Raw genomic sequence first — 19119 nt, 5'->3', positions numbered from 1 at the left:
TTTTTTTTTTTATGTACAGCATTTTGTCAAGTTATAAATCCTGTATTGTTTTAATCAGAAGTTAATCATAAAAGTGAATTTACAGTGCTGATGCCATATACCATTTATCGTTTTATTTTTGTAATAAGCAAAACCCTATATTGGTTACCAGAAGATGTTATGCTAGACCTTAATTAATAGGTCAGAGATAAGAAGAGTTTTCATAAACAGCTCTTGTGTTTCTGCAAAATCCATTTTATATTATTAGCTCAACCTAAATCACTGCAGCATGAAATTAGAGATACTCAAAAAATCACAAACCATTGACAGGAGCTCAAAGAGGATTAAACCACAGAACTCTCTTACATATCTAAAAGGAAGCATCCTTCCTATCACCCATGATCCTATCACATATGATTCTTTCTATCATCTATGTGAACATAGATCTGCCTCCTTAGACTGTGGAAGAAGCCAAGAGGAATAGGCTTAGCAAGGATTCTGACCCAGCAGCTTGTTGAGAAGCGAATCGATTCCTGATCAATTTTAATAACAGTGTAACTTCTCACACTGGCTAAAGCAGCCCACTCTCTGTAACTAGCTACATCTGTATGATTACCTGCCAAGTGCTTACTGCAGACCTGCAAAGATTAGTTACTCCACGGGGAGTGGGTTACAACTTCATGACACTACTTTGTGCCAGATCAGTAACAAAAGAAAAGGCAAACCGCAAGCTGCCCTTGTTTTCTCTCTGTAGAGAAACATAGAACCCCACAGTTCAACTGAATGTGACTGACTGTTCCTCAGCATCACTTAAACTTGCCGGTGATTGTCCTTATTTGTTTTTCACACACACCATGCTTTTTTGAAATCTGAATTAGCTAAATGTAATTGCATTTTCAGGAAGTTGAATGCTTACCATATATTATCATCAATTTGCAGGGAGTCTACTGTCTATTTGTCTTATAACTGGAGAATATATCTCTTAACAATAGATTGTGATGATGTATTTAGAAGAATGGTTGTATTGTTCACATATGTTAAAACCAGGTGGGATTAAGCAATAGAAATTTGACTAATAATAACAGTGATAATAACATATGCTTGATTAAATAATCCTTCCTTTCTTCTCTTCCATCCTACATAGGAGTTAATTTACATTTTAATAAAGAGAATGGAAAATAACGGAGGGGTCTTATTTTTCTGTGATGTGAGCAGAGAGAACCCTGTAGGGAAAGAGTATAATACAGTGTCAGAGGAAACAAAAAATTCAGATTCTAAACTGGAGCTTGGGCAAAGCTAGATTGTTCTGAATCTTATCACAAATTCTCTCTGAAAGAGCATAAAGAAAATTTAGCAGCCCAGGCCTTCAAGCAAAATTGAGGGCATATTAGTCCTTTGAGGTCAGTATACAGAAAAAAAAAAAAGACCTGATTAAGGAAGCTTCAATAAATCTAACACTCAGGCTATTTCAAGTAATATAAATTTCAATTCCTTTGCTTGATGTGTTAACAATAGAAAATAATTGCTGCCCTTTCTATTGAGATCTGAATTGAGGTAGTATTAAATTATATATTGAATATATGATGCTATTGGATAAAGCAGCAGATAGCTACAAATGCCAAGAAATCAGAAGAATATTTTCTTTGGGAAGAATTATGTTTATCAATGTTCCCCAGAATGCTTCCTTGTTTTATAAGGCAATAGAAGAATACTTATTGTGTTTGTTTTTTTAATTCGAAGGTAATGTGGATGGTATAAATTTGAAAAGGCAAATCACTAGACCTGCATGCATAGTGTTAGGGTAGCATTAACAAAATAGAAAGAACAGGTACCAACGAAGTTATTTTATTGGAGCTAAACATGCCTTCAAACCATTTTCTATATTTTTCAACTCTGGACATTCAAACTGGGACAATATTACTAAAAACTCAGAACAAATAAACATCAAACTGATTAATTTTGCTAACAAATGTCTTGTTGTCTGTAATGGGACTGCTCCACCAGCTGGGTACAGCTGCTATGTGCATGTAGAGTGCTGCTCTGCGTGGAATGCCTGCATATGAATACTGCTTCTGTCCTTGTTAGCTGTGTGACCTTGAATATAGGACTGCTGGGACCTTAGCGGGGCAGCCAATGTACTTCCTTCCCAAATTTAGATGCATATAAGAAGTAGACCCAGGAGAACACAGATGGAGATTAAATATCAGTTTTATTGGTAATTTGAGTGTTTATAATAATTTATAAAAAGTTATAATTGATAAATAAGTTTAGCAAACTTGAAGAATATAGGGTTGATATACAAATGTCACTAGGATTCCCATAAATTAGTAACAAACAATTAAAAAATCAAAGTAACTAATTGTCATAATACCAGAAAAATCAGATACATAGGGCCTACGCTCTGAAATCTACAAAACATGGCTGTGATAAATAAAGGAAGCCCTAAATTAATGAACACCTTCTGGAAACACTCTATGCCATGATCTGGGCAGCAATTACATGGAGATGTGTACATATATAAGAATTAAGTGACCTGTACAGTAAAGATTTCTGCACACTTCTGCACATAGGTGAGTTATTTCTCAATAAAAAAGTTTTTAAAAATTGAAGACAAAAAAATGACAGAAAAACAAACTGGATTAGGCATATGAATTAGATATTAGCCTACAATATACTTGAGTACTTGACCCCAGAACTAGATAACAAAACAGAGAACCAAACCAAAATCTTTGAGTCAAGTGCCCAGTTTATTTTTCTCAACCCAACAATAAGGTGAATCACTCCTCTTCCCATAAGGTAAGAACAGAGGCCCAAGGTGTTATTCAGTTCACAAGGAAATACAAGGTGAGGGGAAAAGAGAGTGTGCTCCCAGCCGTAACTTATCTTCTCTGCACATGTCTTCTCCTTTGCAGAATGGTGATAATAGAACCTATCTCAAATGGTGTATGAGGTTTGGGAAAGATAATCTATGTGAATGGCTTTGCCAAGTAGTAAATGTGAAATTGAAGGAGCAAAGCATGGACTTTAGAGGGAAAAGAAATCTTCAGGAAGATAATTGGATCTGTCTGTGTTATTTTATAGATTAGAAAACCGAGGTCCATGGAAGTCAAGACCCTTGTCCAAGATTCTTGCTCGAAATACATTGTTGATAATATAGCATCACTGTAGTTTGCAGAATGGTGATAATAGAACCTATCTCAAATGGTGTATGAGGTTTGGGAAAGATAATCTATGCGAATGGCTTTGCCAAGTAGTAAATGTGAAATTGGAGGAGCAAAGCATGGACTTTAGAGGGAAAAGAAATCTTCAGGAAGATAATTGGATCTTTCTGTGTTATTTTATAGATTAGAAAACCGAGGTCCATGGAGGTCAAGACCCTTGTCCAAGATTCTTGCTCGAAATACATTGTTGATAATATAGCATCACTGTATGTAGATCCCAGTTGCTCATGTGCCTAGTCCAGAGTTCTTTCTGCTATATCACTCTGCTGAATAACCATCCTAAACAGTGGAGGATGGAATTGCCAATCCTTCTCCGAACCACCACGAATTTCCTGTTCTCAGAAGACACATTGTCTGTTCCTAGCCCCATGGAGGCCCTGTGTGCTGCTGCACTCAGGTAGCAATTTATAGCCCTTGTTGTTCTTTTCCAATAAGAACAAGATTGCTATTTAGAATCAAGGTAGCTATTTTCACAATCCACTTTGAGGCAGTTCCGCAGGTATTCTTTTGAAGGTAAACAAACACAGTCGACTACAATTATTTGTTTCTCTTTAGTATATCACAAAAGGTAATGATTTAATGCTACCCTAGTGGCCTGTAATAGCTATTGCACCACAGAAATGAATCATAAAATCCCCGTCCCACTAATAGCTCTAGAACTAGTGTTATGAAAAGGCTTTTAACTCCAGGGAATCAGTGTTTTTACCTTCCCACCAAGTGACAATGTTATTAGTTTTTAATACTCTATTCACTGGTTATGAAAATATAGACTCTTTGGGGGACAGAGAAGCCTGTGAGAAGATTTTGTTTGTTAGATGATGGATCCCAGCAACATTTTCTAGGACACTTACTATGACAAAGAAAATGGTCCTGTAAAGGCCACATGCTTTTCTAACTCTGCATCATTCCTAAATGCTAGTTCACTAGATTGGAGCCATCAGGGCTGACTGAAGGGTAGCTGAAGAGAGAGTTCTCTCTGATAGTAGCATCCCCACTCCTTTGCAGAGCCAGTGGGCTGCCAGGCTAGGGAAGTGCACGTGCTCACTTAGGATTGACACAAATACACAGGCTCTTTGTGTTTATTTTGGAAAGGAGTGCCAGCTATTGTGTTGCAAATATTCCCTGGAAACTCGTCTAGCCTCCTGGCTCTGTATGTGACAAATACTGACAGAATGGGCTTTTGTCCTAGTGTGCTCCTGATAGATTGGTGCCAGTACCTCTAGACTGAGAGACAGCTGTGCAAAATTGCCAGGGAGAAGCCCCAACTAGCCTTGGCAATGATGCTGGTGCATAGCAGGATGCTGTGTCCTCTATCACCAGGGAGGTGCCTCCTCTATAGATTTCTATGTCTGCACCTGCACTGCCACCAAGTGTAACAGAAAGAACAAGGACCAAGGACCAAGGACTTATTTGGATCCAACTTATACCCTGCTTTCACTTATAAATGATGCAACCTGTAAAACGGTGAGACTAATGTCTATTTGACCAAAAAATGGTGAGCATTAAAGGTCATTTATTGAGTATTGTATATAATAAGTACTCAAAAAATGGTAGCTATTATTATTATTGTGTATATTTCCTGCTAATATTAGATAAATGTCAAATTAGTTAAAACTGAAGAGAATATTCTACTGATTGCTTATTATATAATATATATACATGTATATGCACGAAGGTACTTCAAAAAGTTCATGGAAATACTGCTATTATCTTTTAATACTATTTTTCTATGAACTTTTTGATGTGCATATTTATGTGTGTATGTATATATACACATACACACACGTAGCTATTTCCCATAATAACATCAGTAGTAGATCGACACAATTTTAGAGGGCACTTGGCTGAAGAGACATGTTGCAGTTTTCCCAGGCTGCCTTGTTTATATCTGTGTTCTAGAATAATTATTACTTGCCACACTTTCACTCACTTTCACCCTGAAAAGTGACTTGGTTTGGATCACCCTAAATAAGGATCAAAAGGAAGACATCGATCTCACAGAAATTCAAGAATGGTTATTGTCTCAGTACTGATAAATGAGGTATCCACTAGACAACCACTGGCTTAAGAAATTTTCACTGCGGACAACAACATAATTTTTCATTTATATAAAATAAATATTAAGTAGTAGTTATCAAAACAAGAACAGCAAACTCAATGGCCGTAAGGCTTGTCCCTAACAGAGAAGTTGTCATTTGGTAAAGAACGTTAGTGTTTAATCTCATATTTCCCTACAGTTTGGTCCTGGGTTGACTGTAATAGCTGCAACTTCAGATGGATGGACCCTTTAAGTGGCTGCTGCATTGAAAGTTATTTTGACACTTAATTTTTGTCTTTTTTCCTTTCTTTTTAAAAATCCTGCTCATTTATTTGCTTCTGGTGGCTTTAATATTTAGCTCCAGCATTTGGGGGTTAGTGGCAGCCTATAAGGGCTTGTTTAAAACATCACAGTGATGGCACTAATTTACCTCTTTTATTATCCTAGTAAGTTTGGAGAAGGGCCAAAAAACTAACATTAAGGGCCAGAGAGTCTAGGTGACAGACATGTCACCCTGTTTCAATGACTTTGCAATTTTTGCAAGGAGGATCTTTGCTTTTTTCTTATGTAACTTTCTATACTTATTCGGTGAGTTTTGATTTTAAAATGCACTTTCTGACTTTCTTACTCCTCATGTCCTCTTAGAGAATTTCCTTTCAATTTGGAAATTATTACTTTAGCAAATTACACTTTTAACAGTGTCCTATTAAGCAAAGCAGTAAGATAGGTTAAAATCTAATCTTTTCCCTCTTCAACCTAGGTGGGGTATTTTGTATCTCACTCTTAGGACAGATACACATATATCTTTTTTACATTTTCAACTACATCTAAATAGATCAGCCTTTAAACAGAACTCTCTAAAAATTTCTTTATTTGTGCCAAGCTCAACATCAAAGTCAAAACTCTTTATCATTTTTTCTAAATACTACAAACTCTCTAATTTCCTAAATACCTTCTTCTATTCTTTAGCCCAGGAACCTTATCGTCTAGTGGCCTATTTAGACTGGAGAAAGGAGGGCAGCCTGCAGGGAGTGTGAGGAGCCTCATGTCGGTTTCAACCCCATGAGCTGCTGAACTTGCCAACTTTCCCAACATCTAGTACTTTGAGCACACAACACATACACCCCTCACTGTCAGTCAAGTGAGGCAGGGAAAGCCACTGCAGAAAGAAGCAAATTTCTGGAACTAAGTACAAAGTTTCTGTATGATGCCAGTGGTGTGCTCCAAATCTACTTGGTTTTCCAGGCCTGTTTTCATTTCAGCAAATCCATATGGTCCCCAAATTTCTCACCCATGTATAAATCCTAAAGTTTAGACTTTCAATATGGAGTTTATATTTGACACAATACTGTTCTTATGAAACTGCTTAGCAGTTGTGGAACTTTTAATCACCTGTGACATGGAATGATTGCAGGGTTTTTCAAATTCACAGGCAAAAACTAAAGGCTAAAATTAATGAGTGGTATGACGCTTCCATCAAGAAACATTTTACCTGAATTTCTAATCATTAGTAAATCTGATTTAAGTACTTCTGCACTGCCAACTATATATAAGAAGAGTTTCATACTATCTAGTTCTAATTCTTGTTTTTTGTGGTCCTAGAGATAATGATTGCAGGGTTTTTCAAATTCACAGGCAAAAACTAAAGGCTAAAATTAATGAGTGGTATGACGCTTCCATCAAGAAACATTTTACCCGAATTTCTAATCATTAGTAAATCTGATTTAAGTACTTCTGCACTGCCAACTGTATATAAGAAGAGTTTCATACTATCTAGTTCTAATTCTTGTTTTTTGTGGTCCTAGAGATAATAAAAATAGTGGAATAACCAAATGAAAATACGAGGGATTAGATAATGCACAAACTGAATCACCATGAATTGTGGATTGTTATAGAGGATACAAAAAATGTTTCCAGTACTGTGATATAGGGAGACTTTTAATATAATTTCCTGCAAACCAAGAGAGAACAAGAGTTATTTCCATTGCTCCTTAAGGATTTCTTTACAATATTTGAAAGTTCTTTCTTTCACCTGTATGGAGTTTCTTTTATATCTCATAACACCATTATTGAATAGAGAAAATGAAACAGAATAAACTATTTGCAGAGAGAATAGACTAAAGCTAGTCACAAGTACAAAGCTTAAACAGGTGGACTTGGTTCAATGTCATTGTTCTTTCCCTTCCTCTGAGAGCCCTGAAAAGCTTTTGCAAATTACACCTGCAGGCCAAGTTTTCTGTATTGTGACATCAGTAATGGTCTGTTTTTATTGTTACAGGCAATGAAAGCTTAGAAGAAAACTATGTCCAAGACAGTAAGATGGGGTTTGTCATCAATGCCATCTATGCCATGGCCCACGGGCTGCAGAATATGCACCATGCCCTCTGCCCTGGCCACGTGGGCCTCTGTGATGCCATGAAGCCCATTGATGGCAGCAAGCTCCTGGACTTCCTTATCAAGTCCTCATTCATCGGTGTGTCTGGAGAAGAAGTGTGGTTTGATGAGAAAGGGGATGCTCCTGGAAGGTAAAGCAGTCTTTTCAGTAAAGGATCCGAATAACCTTGTAAGCCTTCCTGAGCCAGACAGATGGCCACTATGGCTCAATTTACTTCCATGGTTTCTGGGTGTCATAAGGATAGATACAAGTAAATAGCAAATAGACAGGGCTAATATCAGGTGGAAATCACCAAAGATCATACTGCCCTTTAAAAATATGGTAATACTTCTTAGTGAACACGCAGAACCCTGCATTTTGCCAGTACCACCCCTCTATCCAGCCATCACTGGCCCTTCCACTGGAATTCTTGGGACCTCCATGCAGGCCCAAGAAGCTAAAGAGTTTTCACCTGGCCAGCAGGACCCTCCCAGGCACTGCCAGTATAAGGCCAGCATCTTTCTGATTGCTCGATCACACTGCTCTTTTGGTCATGAAATATTCTGAATATTATGCCTGCTTAAAGAACTTCATATGTGAAGAAAATCAAATCCTACACATGTATCCTTTTTCTCCCCCTCAGGTTAACTTATGTTTCTACTCACATGTATCTTGGAGTAAGAAAGGAAAGGATTTTCTTTCTGTGATTGAATCCCTACAGCTTTCAAAAAATCAATCAAACAAAAAGCGAAGGAAAACTAAACCAATATATATATAAATACACACACACATATATATGTATATATACATATATAATCCCCCCGACTCATTTTGTACAAGTCTGTTCTGCAATACTTGTTTTGATACCACCAGCTAGCACATACGTAATCAGTACATGGAGAAGGATATCAGTCTCAAGAGCAGTTGTGTTTATTCACACAAATTTTCCTTGGACAAGGATAAGCAGAGTGGCAGGAGAATTAAAATCTGCAACAGGACGGTGAAAGGTCCTCAGCTTGGCTGCTGTTCAGTATGCCCACAGTCTTATAGGCTCTGTTATCTTTCAATTATTTTGCAGAGTGAGAGCTCTTTAGGAAAGCATATGTTGTGTTAAAATGGAACACCAAATCATTTAATCCTATCTGCTGTGGGTATATTATTATCTGTCTTTTACAGATAATAAAACTGAGTGCCAGAGAAACTAAGAAAGTCACCTGAAGTCACATGGAGGGCAAGTGGTGGAGGCAGTGGAGTCTGCTGCTGAGGCTTGTAATCTTTTCCACATTACGCTGCCTTTTAGTTAACCCTAAAATTGGTTAAAGTTAGGCAAACTTGCTGGTACCCTCTTAATGTCATTTCAGAAGTACTGTAAGAGAGTGTTTGACCCTAATAATTCTCCACGTTTCTCTTCTTTTTATGTAAGCTTAAAGTTCAACATTTAGGGAGTTCCTTGTGGGTTAAGTGGGTTCTCCCTGTTAAAATCCAACAGCTCTAGGAAGGGTAAATGATATGTCCTTGTCAACAATTAAAGCGACAAATTTATCAGATTCTTTCCAAGTTGCCAGTTAGGTAGGAGTGGATTTTGATTGGAATGTGAATGGGATGCATGGAATGATCTAGGATTTGGGCATGTGGAAAGTTTCCAGGTTCTGAGCACCTTAGCGAGGAGGAACCAGTGGGTCTGAGATTCAGAACGTTGACCACCCATCCCTTTAAACCCCCTGTTGTAATTCTGTGCTCCACTGAAAACTAGGCTCAGTAAAGGGTCAGATTTAAAATGCAAACCTTCCTTCATGATTCTAAAAGACAACACACACAACGTGCCTAGCACAGGACCAGCTACATTTTTGACACACCGTAAATTTCAGTTTCTTCCTCTTCTCTCTGTAGGTTATCCAAAATCCAGGCCCACAATTTTAGCTTGTTCCTCCTCCATGTTTAATTACATCTTCAAATCATGAGCTTTCTCCTGGGTCCTTTTACAGGGATCATTTCCTCCTGCTTGAAACTGGTCAGCTTAAACTGTGTTTAATTCCTGCTGCAACCGCCTCCCTCTGCCTCCATCTCCTGTCATACCATCGTTCATGCTTTTGGTCCCTCTTATAATTATTGCGGTTAATTATCACACAACATAAACTGAATGTATTGAGAGGATGCTGTAAAGATGTAATTTATAGCATGATGATGTTCCCAATACAGGCCAACATACCAGGAAGGGACCCTGAGGTCAAGAGAAAGGAGAGTGCTCATGAACACACATGGTATAGGGAAAGTCTCTTTTTAGCAAGTCAGTATTTTTCCCTTGGTATCTTTCAGTGTTTCTTTTTTTCCCTCCAGCTTTTGGGACTTCTGAAAAATGTGTTTTCATATCAAAATATTATGAAATTTTCAGTTTCTAAATGCTAATGAAGTGTGAACCGATGAAAGAGCAAATGAGGAAGTTGAAATAAAAGTCTTAGGATTTATAGGAAAGAAGATATTCTAAAGGTAGCCTTGCAGCAAAGCCTTCATTGAAAGTATGTAAGGAGCTGTGATAATGTAACATGGAGTAAAACACAAATATTAATGGAGACAAAAAAGAAAACCACTCGTATCAAACACTCACAATAGGTTCTATAGCCATAATATGTTTAGAATGGAAAGATATTGAAGGTTTAAATTAGTGTCATCAATCAGTAAGATGATTGTGACCCTTCAGACCATGGTTAATACCTACTTGGATGTCTCTCAGAGAGATACTCTGAAGAAGGTTCTGGCATGTCTCAGAAACATGGGGGACAATAACTCTCTATTAGCCAAAAGTCAGAAGAGCAAAGAGATGAATCATGTGCTCCAGGTACACCATGCTGTCTTCTCACTTCGGGTAAGTTTTGCTCACCTGTCGGGGAAAACTTCCTTTATTCTTCCAGAGTCCCTTTCTGTTATGGAGATAGCTATGTGTAAAAATTGCCAGAATATGGATGAGGAGAAGCCAGTAGCTACCCAGTGGGTGACAGGATGTGTTTACACATTAAGAACAGGCAGAAAAGCCAACAAGCTGATATTCGTTGTTTAGATAAAGAACTGAGCCAGATTCAACCAATAGATTTCAGACGCCAACTCAGGTTGATTGGGCGTAACTTCCTGGCGTGCTGGGCTGAGAAGGATTATGAATCTGTCAGGTTTAGAGAGAGAGAATTTGCCGATGAAGTAGGTAGAGTCATAGAGGAGGGGAGAGGAAGAAAGGGAGCCGAGGGAAAGGAACACGTGTTGGTTAATTGCCATCTACTTCCTTGAGTCAAGCACAAAAAGCAAAAGGCCATGACTCATATTCTAGCCCAGAAGAGTGGGGACTCTCTGCATTGAGTCTGCATAGATACTGCAGAAAGGGGGAGCCAGGCATATAGTTTCTGAAAACTGCCACAAGAGTTTGCTTGAAGTCAATAGCAATGTGGAAAGAAGATTTAGGAATGCCAAAGAATTTTGAATAATGGAGAAATAAATGGCTGTGCCAACACAAAGATGTTCTACAGTTTTCTTATAATCATGGAAATAACCATAGTATTTTAGGGAATTAATAGTGATACAAATATGAAGAATATTGTGACATTGCCCTACATATTTTCTTGATCCCTTTGGGCTGCTATAACAAAATGCCATAAATTATGTGGCTTATAAACAGCAGAAATTGATTGCTCAAAGACCTGGAGCTGGGAAGTCCAAGACCAAAATGCCAGCAGATTTGGTGTCTGGTGAGGGCTTTCTGTTTCGTAGATGGCACCTTCTAACTGTGTTCTCATGTGGTGGAAAGGGAAAGGTAGCTTTTCTGGGCTGCTTTTATAAAGACACTAATCCCATTCATGAGGATACCATCCTCATGACCTAATCATTTCCAAAAGGCCCCACCTCCTAATACTAGCAGCTTAAGGGTTAGAATTTCAACATACAAATTTTGGGAGGACACAAACATTCAGACCATAGGGCATACACATTTTTTCCTAATTGTAGAGTAGTTTTTTATATGCCTGATGTTAATAAATCTCCACAAGATCCCCATGAGGCTTAAGGAGTTTAGTGACATTCCTAAGTAGTATAATCTAGTATTAAAATGTTAGAAAAGAGTCCAGTTCACACATTCTGATGTCAAGTCTGTATTCTTTCTATTGTATTGTAAAATGTCTTCCACTGCCTGCCCTGGAAAAAGATGAGGTCTGGCCTCCAGAATACACTCTGATTATTGTGAAGATTTTTTAAAAATACCATATGATTAAAATTATAATTTTTTATAATTACGTACATATATATGGTATATGACATGATGTTTTGACATACACATATATAGTGAAATGATTACTACAGTGAAGAGTTCTAAATGCAGATTTTGCTGTTATATAGCACTTTGACATTTGAAATTACTGAAATAACTGACACCAATTGTTTGGTTTCAAAAATGTTTGTTCTAATAGGGAAGAGAACAGTTTAAATGTCAGTACACAAGACATTAAATCCCTTGCAACATCCTTACTAATTAAAGATGCCTTTCTCAGATTTCTTGCTCTACTAGCACCTAAAAAAGTTTTCAGACTTGGTAAAACTCACCTCTTTTAATGTAGTGTAATGAAAATGGCAACACATGTGAAAACAAATTTGGAATAAAAGTAATCAAATAAAGAAATTAATGTTTTTGTAGATTGTTACTTCTCAAATAATAACTTAGTAAATAATAATTTGAAGGAGATGATCAACTCAGTACATGTAAATTTATTTATTTATTTTTGGATGATAGGCAGAGAGAAAAGTACAACAGTAAGATATTCTTTAGCAAATATGGATGATACATAGAGACTGAAAAATGGAATACACATTCTGGAAAATCAGAGGAAACATTAGAAATAAAATATAGGCAGTACCTGGTGTTAGGATGGGGCATTACTCTAGCTTTTATATCCTTCCTTTCTAGTAGTATCTATTTACCAAATTTCTTTCTTTTCTACATTATGTTCATATTCTACAAGACACACATGTTGTTTTCTCCCTAGGTATGATATCATGAATCTGCAGTACACTGAAGCTAATCGCTATGACTACGTGCATGTTGGAACCTGGCATGAAGGGGTACTGAACATTGATGATTACAAAATCCAGATGAACAAGAGTGGAATGGTACGGTCTGTGTGCAGTGAGCCTTGCTTAAAGGGTCAGATTAAGGTAAGCCACAAACACCTTCATAAACGGTATTCACAAGGACGTCTACTGCCTGAGCATTATTAAAGAAAAACACAGACGTTTTTCTTGAAGACTGTTCAGAAATGGTGTGTCAGGCTTACTGTTTTTGCACTTATGCTTAGCCAAATCTGAAAAGACAAAGAAAGATTAGGAAATGGAATAGGTAAATTATTAGACTGTTTGGAATAGTCTTCATTTAAATCAAAATGATGGGCTGGCATCTTAAATACAATATAGGCAGCAAGGGGATGAATAATCGAGTTAAAAATTGAAACAGAAGTAAATGTGGGAACCAAAACCAACAACACAGCTTAGTCATAGTTCTAGCTATTGTTAAAGAAAGTTCTGGGGATCTAATGTACAGCATGGGGGGTGTTGGATGTTAATCAATTTGATTGTGGTATTCATTACACAGTGCATACATGTATCAAATCATCATGTTGTCCTTGAATATATACAAATCTTATTTGCCAATTAAATATTTTAAAATAAAAACATTGAAACAGAAGTAAATGTGGAAGCCAAAACCAATAATACTGCTTAGTCATAATTGCAGCTATTGTTAAAGAAAGCAAAAGCTGAACAATGCTAAATAAGCATATAACTGAAGTAACAGAAACTCTGCTTATCATTTCTCTTTGCTCCACCAAGTGCTTTTATTCTCCTAAAACCAGTATTTTTTTCTAGCCGAGAAAGTACCCACTTACTAATTATTTTCAGGAGCTTTGATTGGAGGAAATGAGTAACCATGACATTACTGTATACAGAAAACTAGAGTAAGTAAACATCCAATCTTGAGCACTTGGCTGGATGTGTGAAGAGAATTCTCTGTAAAGAGACATGGAAGCAGCACTTGCTGTACCCCAGGCTATTTAAAACCAAACTGGTTGATGCACCAGGAAATGGAGCACAGAAGAGTGATTTTGAACTGGCAGGGTATGGATTCGATGATCTAATAGGTCTTCCCCATCTCTAATTTTCTATGTTTCATCTTGGAGAGCAGACGGGCTGTCACATAAATGTTAAATGGCCAGCTGGAGCTGGAGCAGATCTTGTGTGAAGCCCTGGACTCCTGACTGTGCCTCCATGCTGCTATGCCACTCGCCACATGGGAGCTGCAGAACCATCACGCAGGGGAGATTCCCTGAGAAGTACACTTAGAGGTCCTCAGGGCAAGGATCTAGTCATGTAGTGTGTGAGTTTTGCTGTGGAGACTGGAAAAGCCTTATCTTAACTGACTATGAAACGTGGAGAATTTGGAACCTGCAACATTTCCTGGCAGTTGAGAAGAGCTTTCCTGGTGGACTAAAACTCTCAGTGACTCCAGCCACTCCAAAGAAGAAATAAACTTCTGAGATGAATCACCCTAGTTTTAAACATCTTGTGCCTTCTCCGCAGAAGTTATGTTAAAAATATTTAATAATTGTCATGACAACTGGCCAATAGGAATGCGCTCTATTTTAGGGCTATGACAGGATGCTGGAGAACACCCACCATGGCCACGGTTAACTCTTCGGTTGGTGGATCCTGGATAGATTTAGCTAAGGAGTCCTACATGGCTGGGGTAGTGTAGGGCATTTTGGAGGCAGGAAGACACTGCTAGTTTCCAATCCATGCACAAATATTTCAGTAGTGAAAGAATGGCTCCAGCCAAACGAGTGTGTGTGTACTGTCTGACAGCCCTATTTGTCCTTAAAATTCCATCTTCGATTTTTGTCCATATGGAATTTTTTCACTTGAGACTGTTTGTTGGTATGCAGGAGTATGTCCTGTGAAATCGAGAGGCCCCGAACTTGTCATTGCCAGACCAAGGGATTCTGGTTACATCATCTTTTCTGGATGGTGGGAAAACCCAGGACATCTGAAGCCTTACTGTGGGGAGAATGCAGAAGCCCTGGGCTCCTGCTCTTCTTTGACCCAAAGGATGTCACGTGTTCAATTCAGGCCTCCTTTTCAGTGTGGGTGTAGCATTGAGTCTGCAGTGTAGAAAACCACTGTGAAACAGTTTTATGGATTTACAAAGTTTGGTTTTTCAGGATATTAAAAAGAAAAAACCTGGAAGGAAAAAACAAATCATTCCAATGATTCATTATACTCCAGCTCCCCTTCACAATTCCCTCCTGTTCCTGTGACTGCTGGAAGGCCATGAATGGGTGCTCACATACTATGTGTATTCCTATTTGCACACTCGAGAAAAGAGGCCTTTTTCTCCCTCAAGTTTAGATGCAAAACTGTCTGCATACATCTCTCTGCCTAGATACGAAGTATTTTGGGTGGTGCTGTTTGCGCTACGCCCATGCAGTGTTATCGCAGGAGATCCCAGAAATCGTTGCTAAACCATTACAGAGTACTTGCTATAAATGCAAAGCTCTTGGGTGCCAATTTTAAAAGAACTGTGTACCCTGCAGGATATAAATATGCCTGTTCTCAACAGCACCTGTAGTGGAGGGGGGTTGGTGATGTTTGTTTGTTTCCCATAAGCACCTTAGGAAGTACAGAAACAAATGAAACCTGAATCCCATTTACCAAATAATAGCACTTACATTCTACCACCACTGATTTGCCATCTACTAAGCCCAGGATGCATAGAACCAGATTTCAGTAGCCTCTGCAAAGACTAAAGAGAGGCAGCTTATGAGGTAGATTGTAGGAGCTGAGTTTGTATTAACCAGGAAATATAACCTTTAGGAAAGGACTATTCATTTTAAATAAATGCCATTTAAAATGTCAAAGTAACAATTTGACATTTTTTTCTAATAACCCATAGAACTTGGAAATTTAGTTTGAAATAGTTAAAAGCCCAGTTTTTTTATGTTATCAATTTTTAGAAATATAAATATATTTTATGAATTTGAGGATGCTTCAGACAGTTTGTGGAAAGATTCGTATTATCTTTTAACTCTACTGTTCCGTGAGCTGTTTGAAGTACCCTCATATAATATGGAGGCAGAGAATGATTTCAGTCATATCACAATTGAGGATGCTTCAGACAGTTTGTGGAAAGATTCGTATTATCTTTTAACTCTACTGTTCCATGAGCTGTTTGAAGTACCCTCATATAATATGGAGGCAGAGAATGATTTCAGTCATATCACAAACACAGGTGAATAAAATCATACTTTTAATTGTTGTGTGTTATATTCGAGTCTAGTCAGGAAGAAAGGAACCCAGGCCAGGTGGTTCAATAGAGTGAATTTAATATGAGAAACTGGTTGAAAAGGTAGAAGGGGATACTGAGGCAATATGAAGATGAGCAACAGCGGGAATCCAGTCCCACTGCATGGCTGGAGGGACACAGAGAGGACTCACGGCTGCACGTAAGACACGCACTGAAGCGGGGGAGGGGCACGCCCTGGCTTCTCTCTTCTCTTTTTCCGTCTCCCATTAGTTCATTCTGTCTTGCAAAATCTATCCAGAATACAGTTGGCAAGAGATCCTGGAAAATGTAGTTCACAGGCATCTTAGCTTAGGTTCCCTTGAACCCTAAAAACTGCAAGGCTTAAGTGCTAATGCATTATTGGGAGATTCAATCCAGAGAAGCAAGAGTGAGGGGGAAAGGGATGTGTGACATGGAAGGATGGGGAAAAAGCAAAATGAAGCAAAGCAAGAAAAAACAAGGTGATGCATTATTGAGCAGGACACTGCCTCACTGAGCATAGCCGGTTGCCCAGGCTCACCGTCATCCCTGGAGAGGATATTCAGACTATTTGAGGAAGGAGGGGAGCAGAATGATTGCACCACTCATCCTATTTTCTGCTTCCTGTGGTCAAAGTTTATGCTCACAGGGAGTGACACCACCTGATCCCTTTAGACATCTCCTGAGGAAGCCAGAGTCCATGTCCTGTTTCATGGCCCTTCTTCATATTCCAGAAACAGTGGGAGGAGGGAGGGCCTGTGTGAATCCTCTAAGGTCTGGTCTGGGTTCCTGCTGTGCTGAGTCTAATGGAAGCAGCTCTGGAACCCACCACCTACTCCAAGGGAAGGAGAGACAGCTGCCAGAAGACACAGCAACCATGACAGAGGCTGAGGTGGTGCTCACAGCAGTGTGCAGAATACTGTAAGAGTGGGTAGCCAAGAGCATCTGAGGCAGCACATAACATGTGAGCAAAGTTGTGCAAGCCAACAGCCAGGGATGGAGGGTGTGTTCACATACAGAACCTGCTGCTGTTTTCCCTGTGTGGTGAAGGACACAAAAGGGGTGAGAAGAGGTAGGAAGCTGAAGAAAGGGAAAGTGAAAGGAAGGAGAAGGGAGGGAATGGAGATCAGGTACTAACATTTATGAAGCATGTCCTTGTGTAAGTAAAACAGAGGCTTCACATACAGCATCTCCATCATCCATTGAAACAACCCTTTGAAAGCAGGTATTATTGCCCCATTTTACAGATGAGCAATCTGAGGCCAGAGGGGGTGAGTCACTTGCCCCCAAGCTCTCTCAGCTCGAAGGTGCTAAAGCTGGGCTTGAAGCCAACTGAAGCTTTAACATTCCACAGCCACATGTTGAACTCTCTCTCATTATATGACCTGGCATATGTCCCACAGTCGTAAACTTCAATTTCCGAGCTTTATTTTCTCAATGGTTTATAATAAAATCATAAGTAGTGATCCACTTTTAAAATGCTGAGGGAACAGAATCCAAATTAAGGAAACAATATTTGTGAAGGAAGTTGGGTGAGATTAATAGAGACTGAGAACTTGGGAGAGAAGCAAGGGAAAAGATGCTAAAGACTGCGTTCACTGGCCTCCTGTTCTTTCTTTTCCTCTTTCTCCTCTCCCTTCTCTCATCTGTTTTCTTTTTCCTTTAAGTTAGTCTTCGGATTCTTTTCTCCAAGATAATGGCTTTAAGTTGGGAGGTTGGGGTGGGAGAGTGCAGATGGTCACTATTTCTTCTCTCCTCACCCAGCCAATCAAGACAAAGGTCAGGAGGAATCTGATGAACACTGTGTATATCATAACGATTTCCTCATTTACACATGTCCTATTGTCTTATAGTAAAGTGACACCTTACATATGTAGAACAAAGCCCTGTTACACATATCTTACAAACTATAGACTTTAGAATTGGGTTAACTCTTTCCATTTATGAGATAAGACTAATTTCATCCTATTGGTTGGTATTTTCTACCTGAGAAACGACATTTTAATTTCGAAAGGCATGGAAGTGTGGTCCTCAGAGACGACTTCACCTAAACTGCTAGAGACCCTCTTACTCACGTATCGCCTCTTGTATCGCTCTGAGTTTTCGACAGGTGAGCAAAGAGCCCAAAGAACAGATTTGTTAAGTACCAAAGTAAAGGGGACATGATCATTTTCATTATGTTCCAAGATATCTTCAAAGATGAAATCTAAGAGAGTCTATTAAGAAACCATTTATATTTGCCTCTAATTGGATTTGTGTCATGAGTATTATTGGATATCGCTACTGGTGGAGTTTGTCTCTGGGTTTTACTGTTGATAGATATAGCTACTTGAAAGAAGTTGCCAGTGGAGAAAACTTATACTTTCTAATAATATCTTTCTTTAAAAAATAAAATTGCTGGGGCCGGCCTGGTGGCGCACTGCTACAGTGCGCCGCTTGAGAGCACGGAGGTGCTCCTGCCAAGGGTTCGGATCCCACATACAGACCAGTTCCCGCTCACTGGCTGAGCGAGGGGCGGGCGCAGCACCGAGGGTTGCGATCCCATTGCCGGTCCTGGTCCGGTACGGGCGCGACACTGAGGGTTGCGGTCCATTGCCGGACACGACAAAAAGACAAAAAAAGACAAAAAAAATAAATAAATAAAATTGCTAATATTAATTTTTACAATGACATTATCACTTTTTAACATAGGCCATTAATTTTTAAAAGTAGCCAACTTGTTTTAGATCGTGTGTCTTCAAGACTCTGAAGAGATTGGGGTTAGGGTCTCAGATTCCAGAATACTTGTCGTATTTAGCAACAAAATTATCCTTGTGAGGTGAATTGCTAAATAATTCTTTCTTTGGTCCATTTATGTTAATATTATTTCTTCCTCTCCTGTACACCTGCTCTTCAAATACCTCTATATATTGACAGTTGCTTATTTAGCCCGACCCCAGCATTATTCTGTCAGGGATGCTGTCAGTCTGAAAGATTGAATACCCATTCTTGACCAAGATCGACAAGCAGTTAGTACCACCCTACCTTTCCTAATAATAAGAAAAATAATGTGATAAGGAAAAATTTGATACTCTAAAACATATAATATAGAATGTATCCATATGTCTATGTATGTGTATGTGTATATGTACATATGTGGGGTGTGTGTGTGTGTGTGTGTGTGTGT

The 19119-nt window shown here is 38.7% G+C and overlaps 1 protein-coding gene across 1 annotated transcript in view; it reads left to right on the top strand.

Moving 5' to 3' along the window:
* LOC103592255 (metabotropic glutamate receptor 1) overlaps positions 1 to 19119 on the top strand; it is a 320831-nt gene that overhangs the window by 226153 nt on the left and 75559 nt on the right. Inside the window, exons 3-4 of the mRNA XM_008574901.1 lie at positions 7517 to 7763; positions 12631 to 12799. Of these exons, the coding sequence (XP_008573123.1) occupies positions 7517 to 7763; positions 12631 to 12799 (416 nt within the window). The remainder of the gene's footprint in view (positions 1 to 7516; positions 7764 to 12630; positions 12800 to 19119) is intronic.

This window comes from Galeopterus variegatus, unplaced genomic scaffold (assembly GCF_000696425.1).
Source record: "Galeopterus variegatus unplaced genomic scaffold, G_variegatus-3.0.2 Scaffold1115, whole genome shotgun sequence".
NCBI classification, from domain to species: Eukaryota; Metazoa; Chordata; class Mammalia; order Dermoptera; family Cynocephalidae; genus Galeopterus; species Galeopterus variegatus.
The sequence above is the reverse complement of the archived record's forward strand: the minus strand, read 5'-3'. Positions and strand labels throughout refer to the sequence as shown.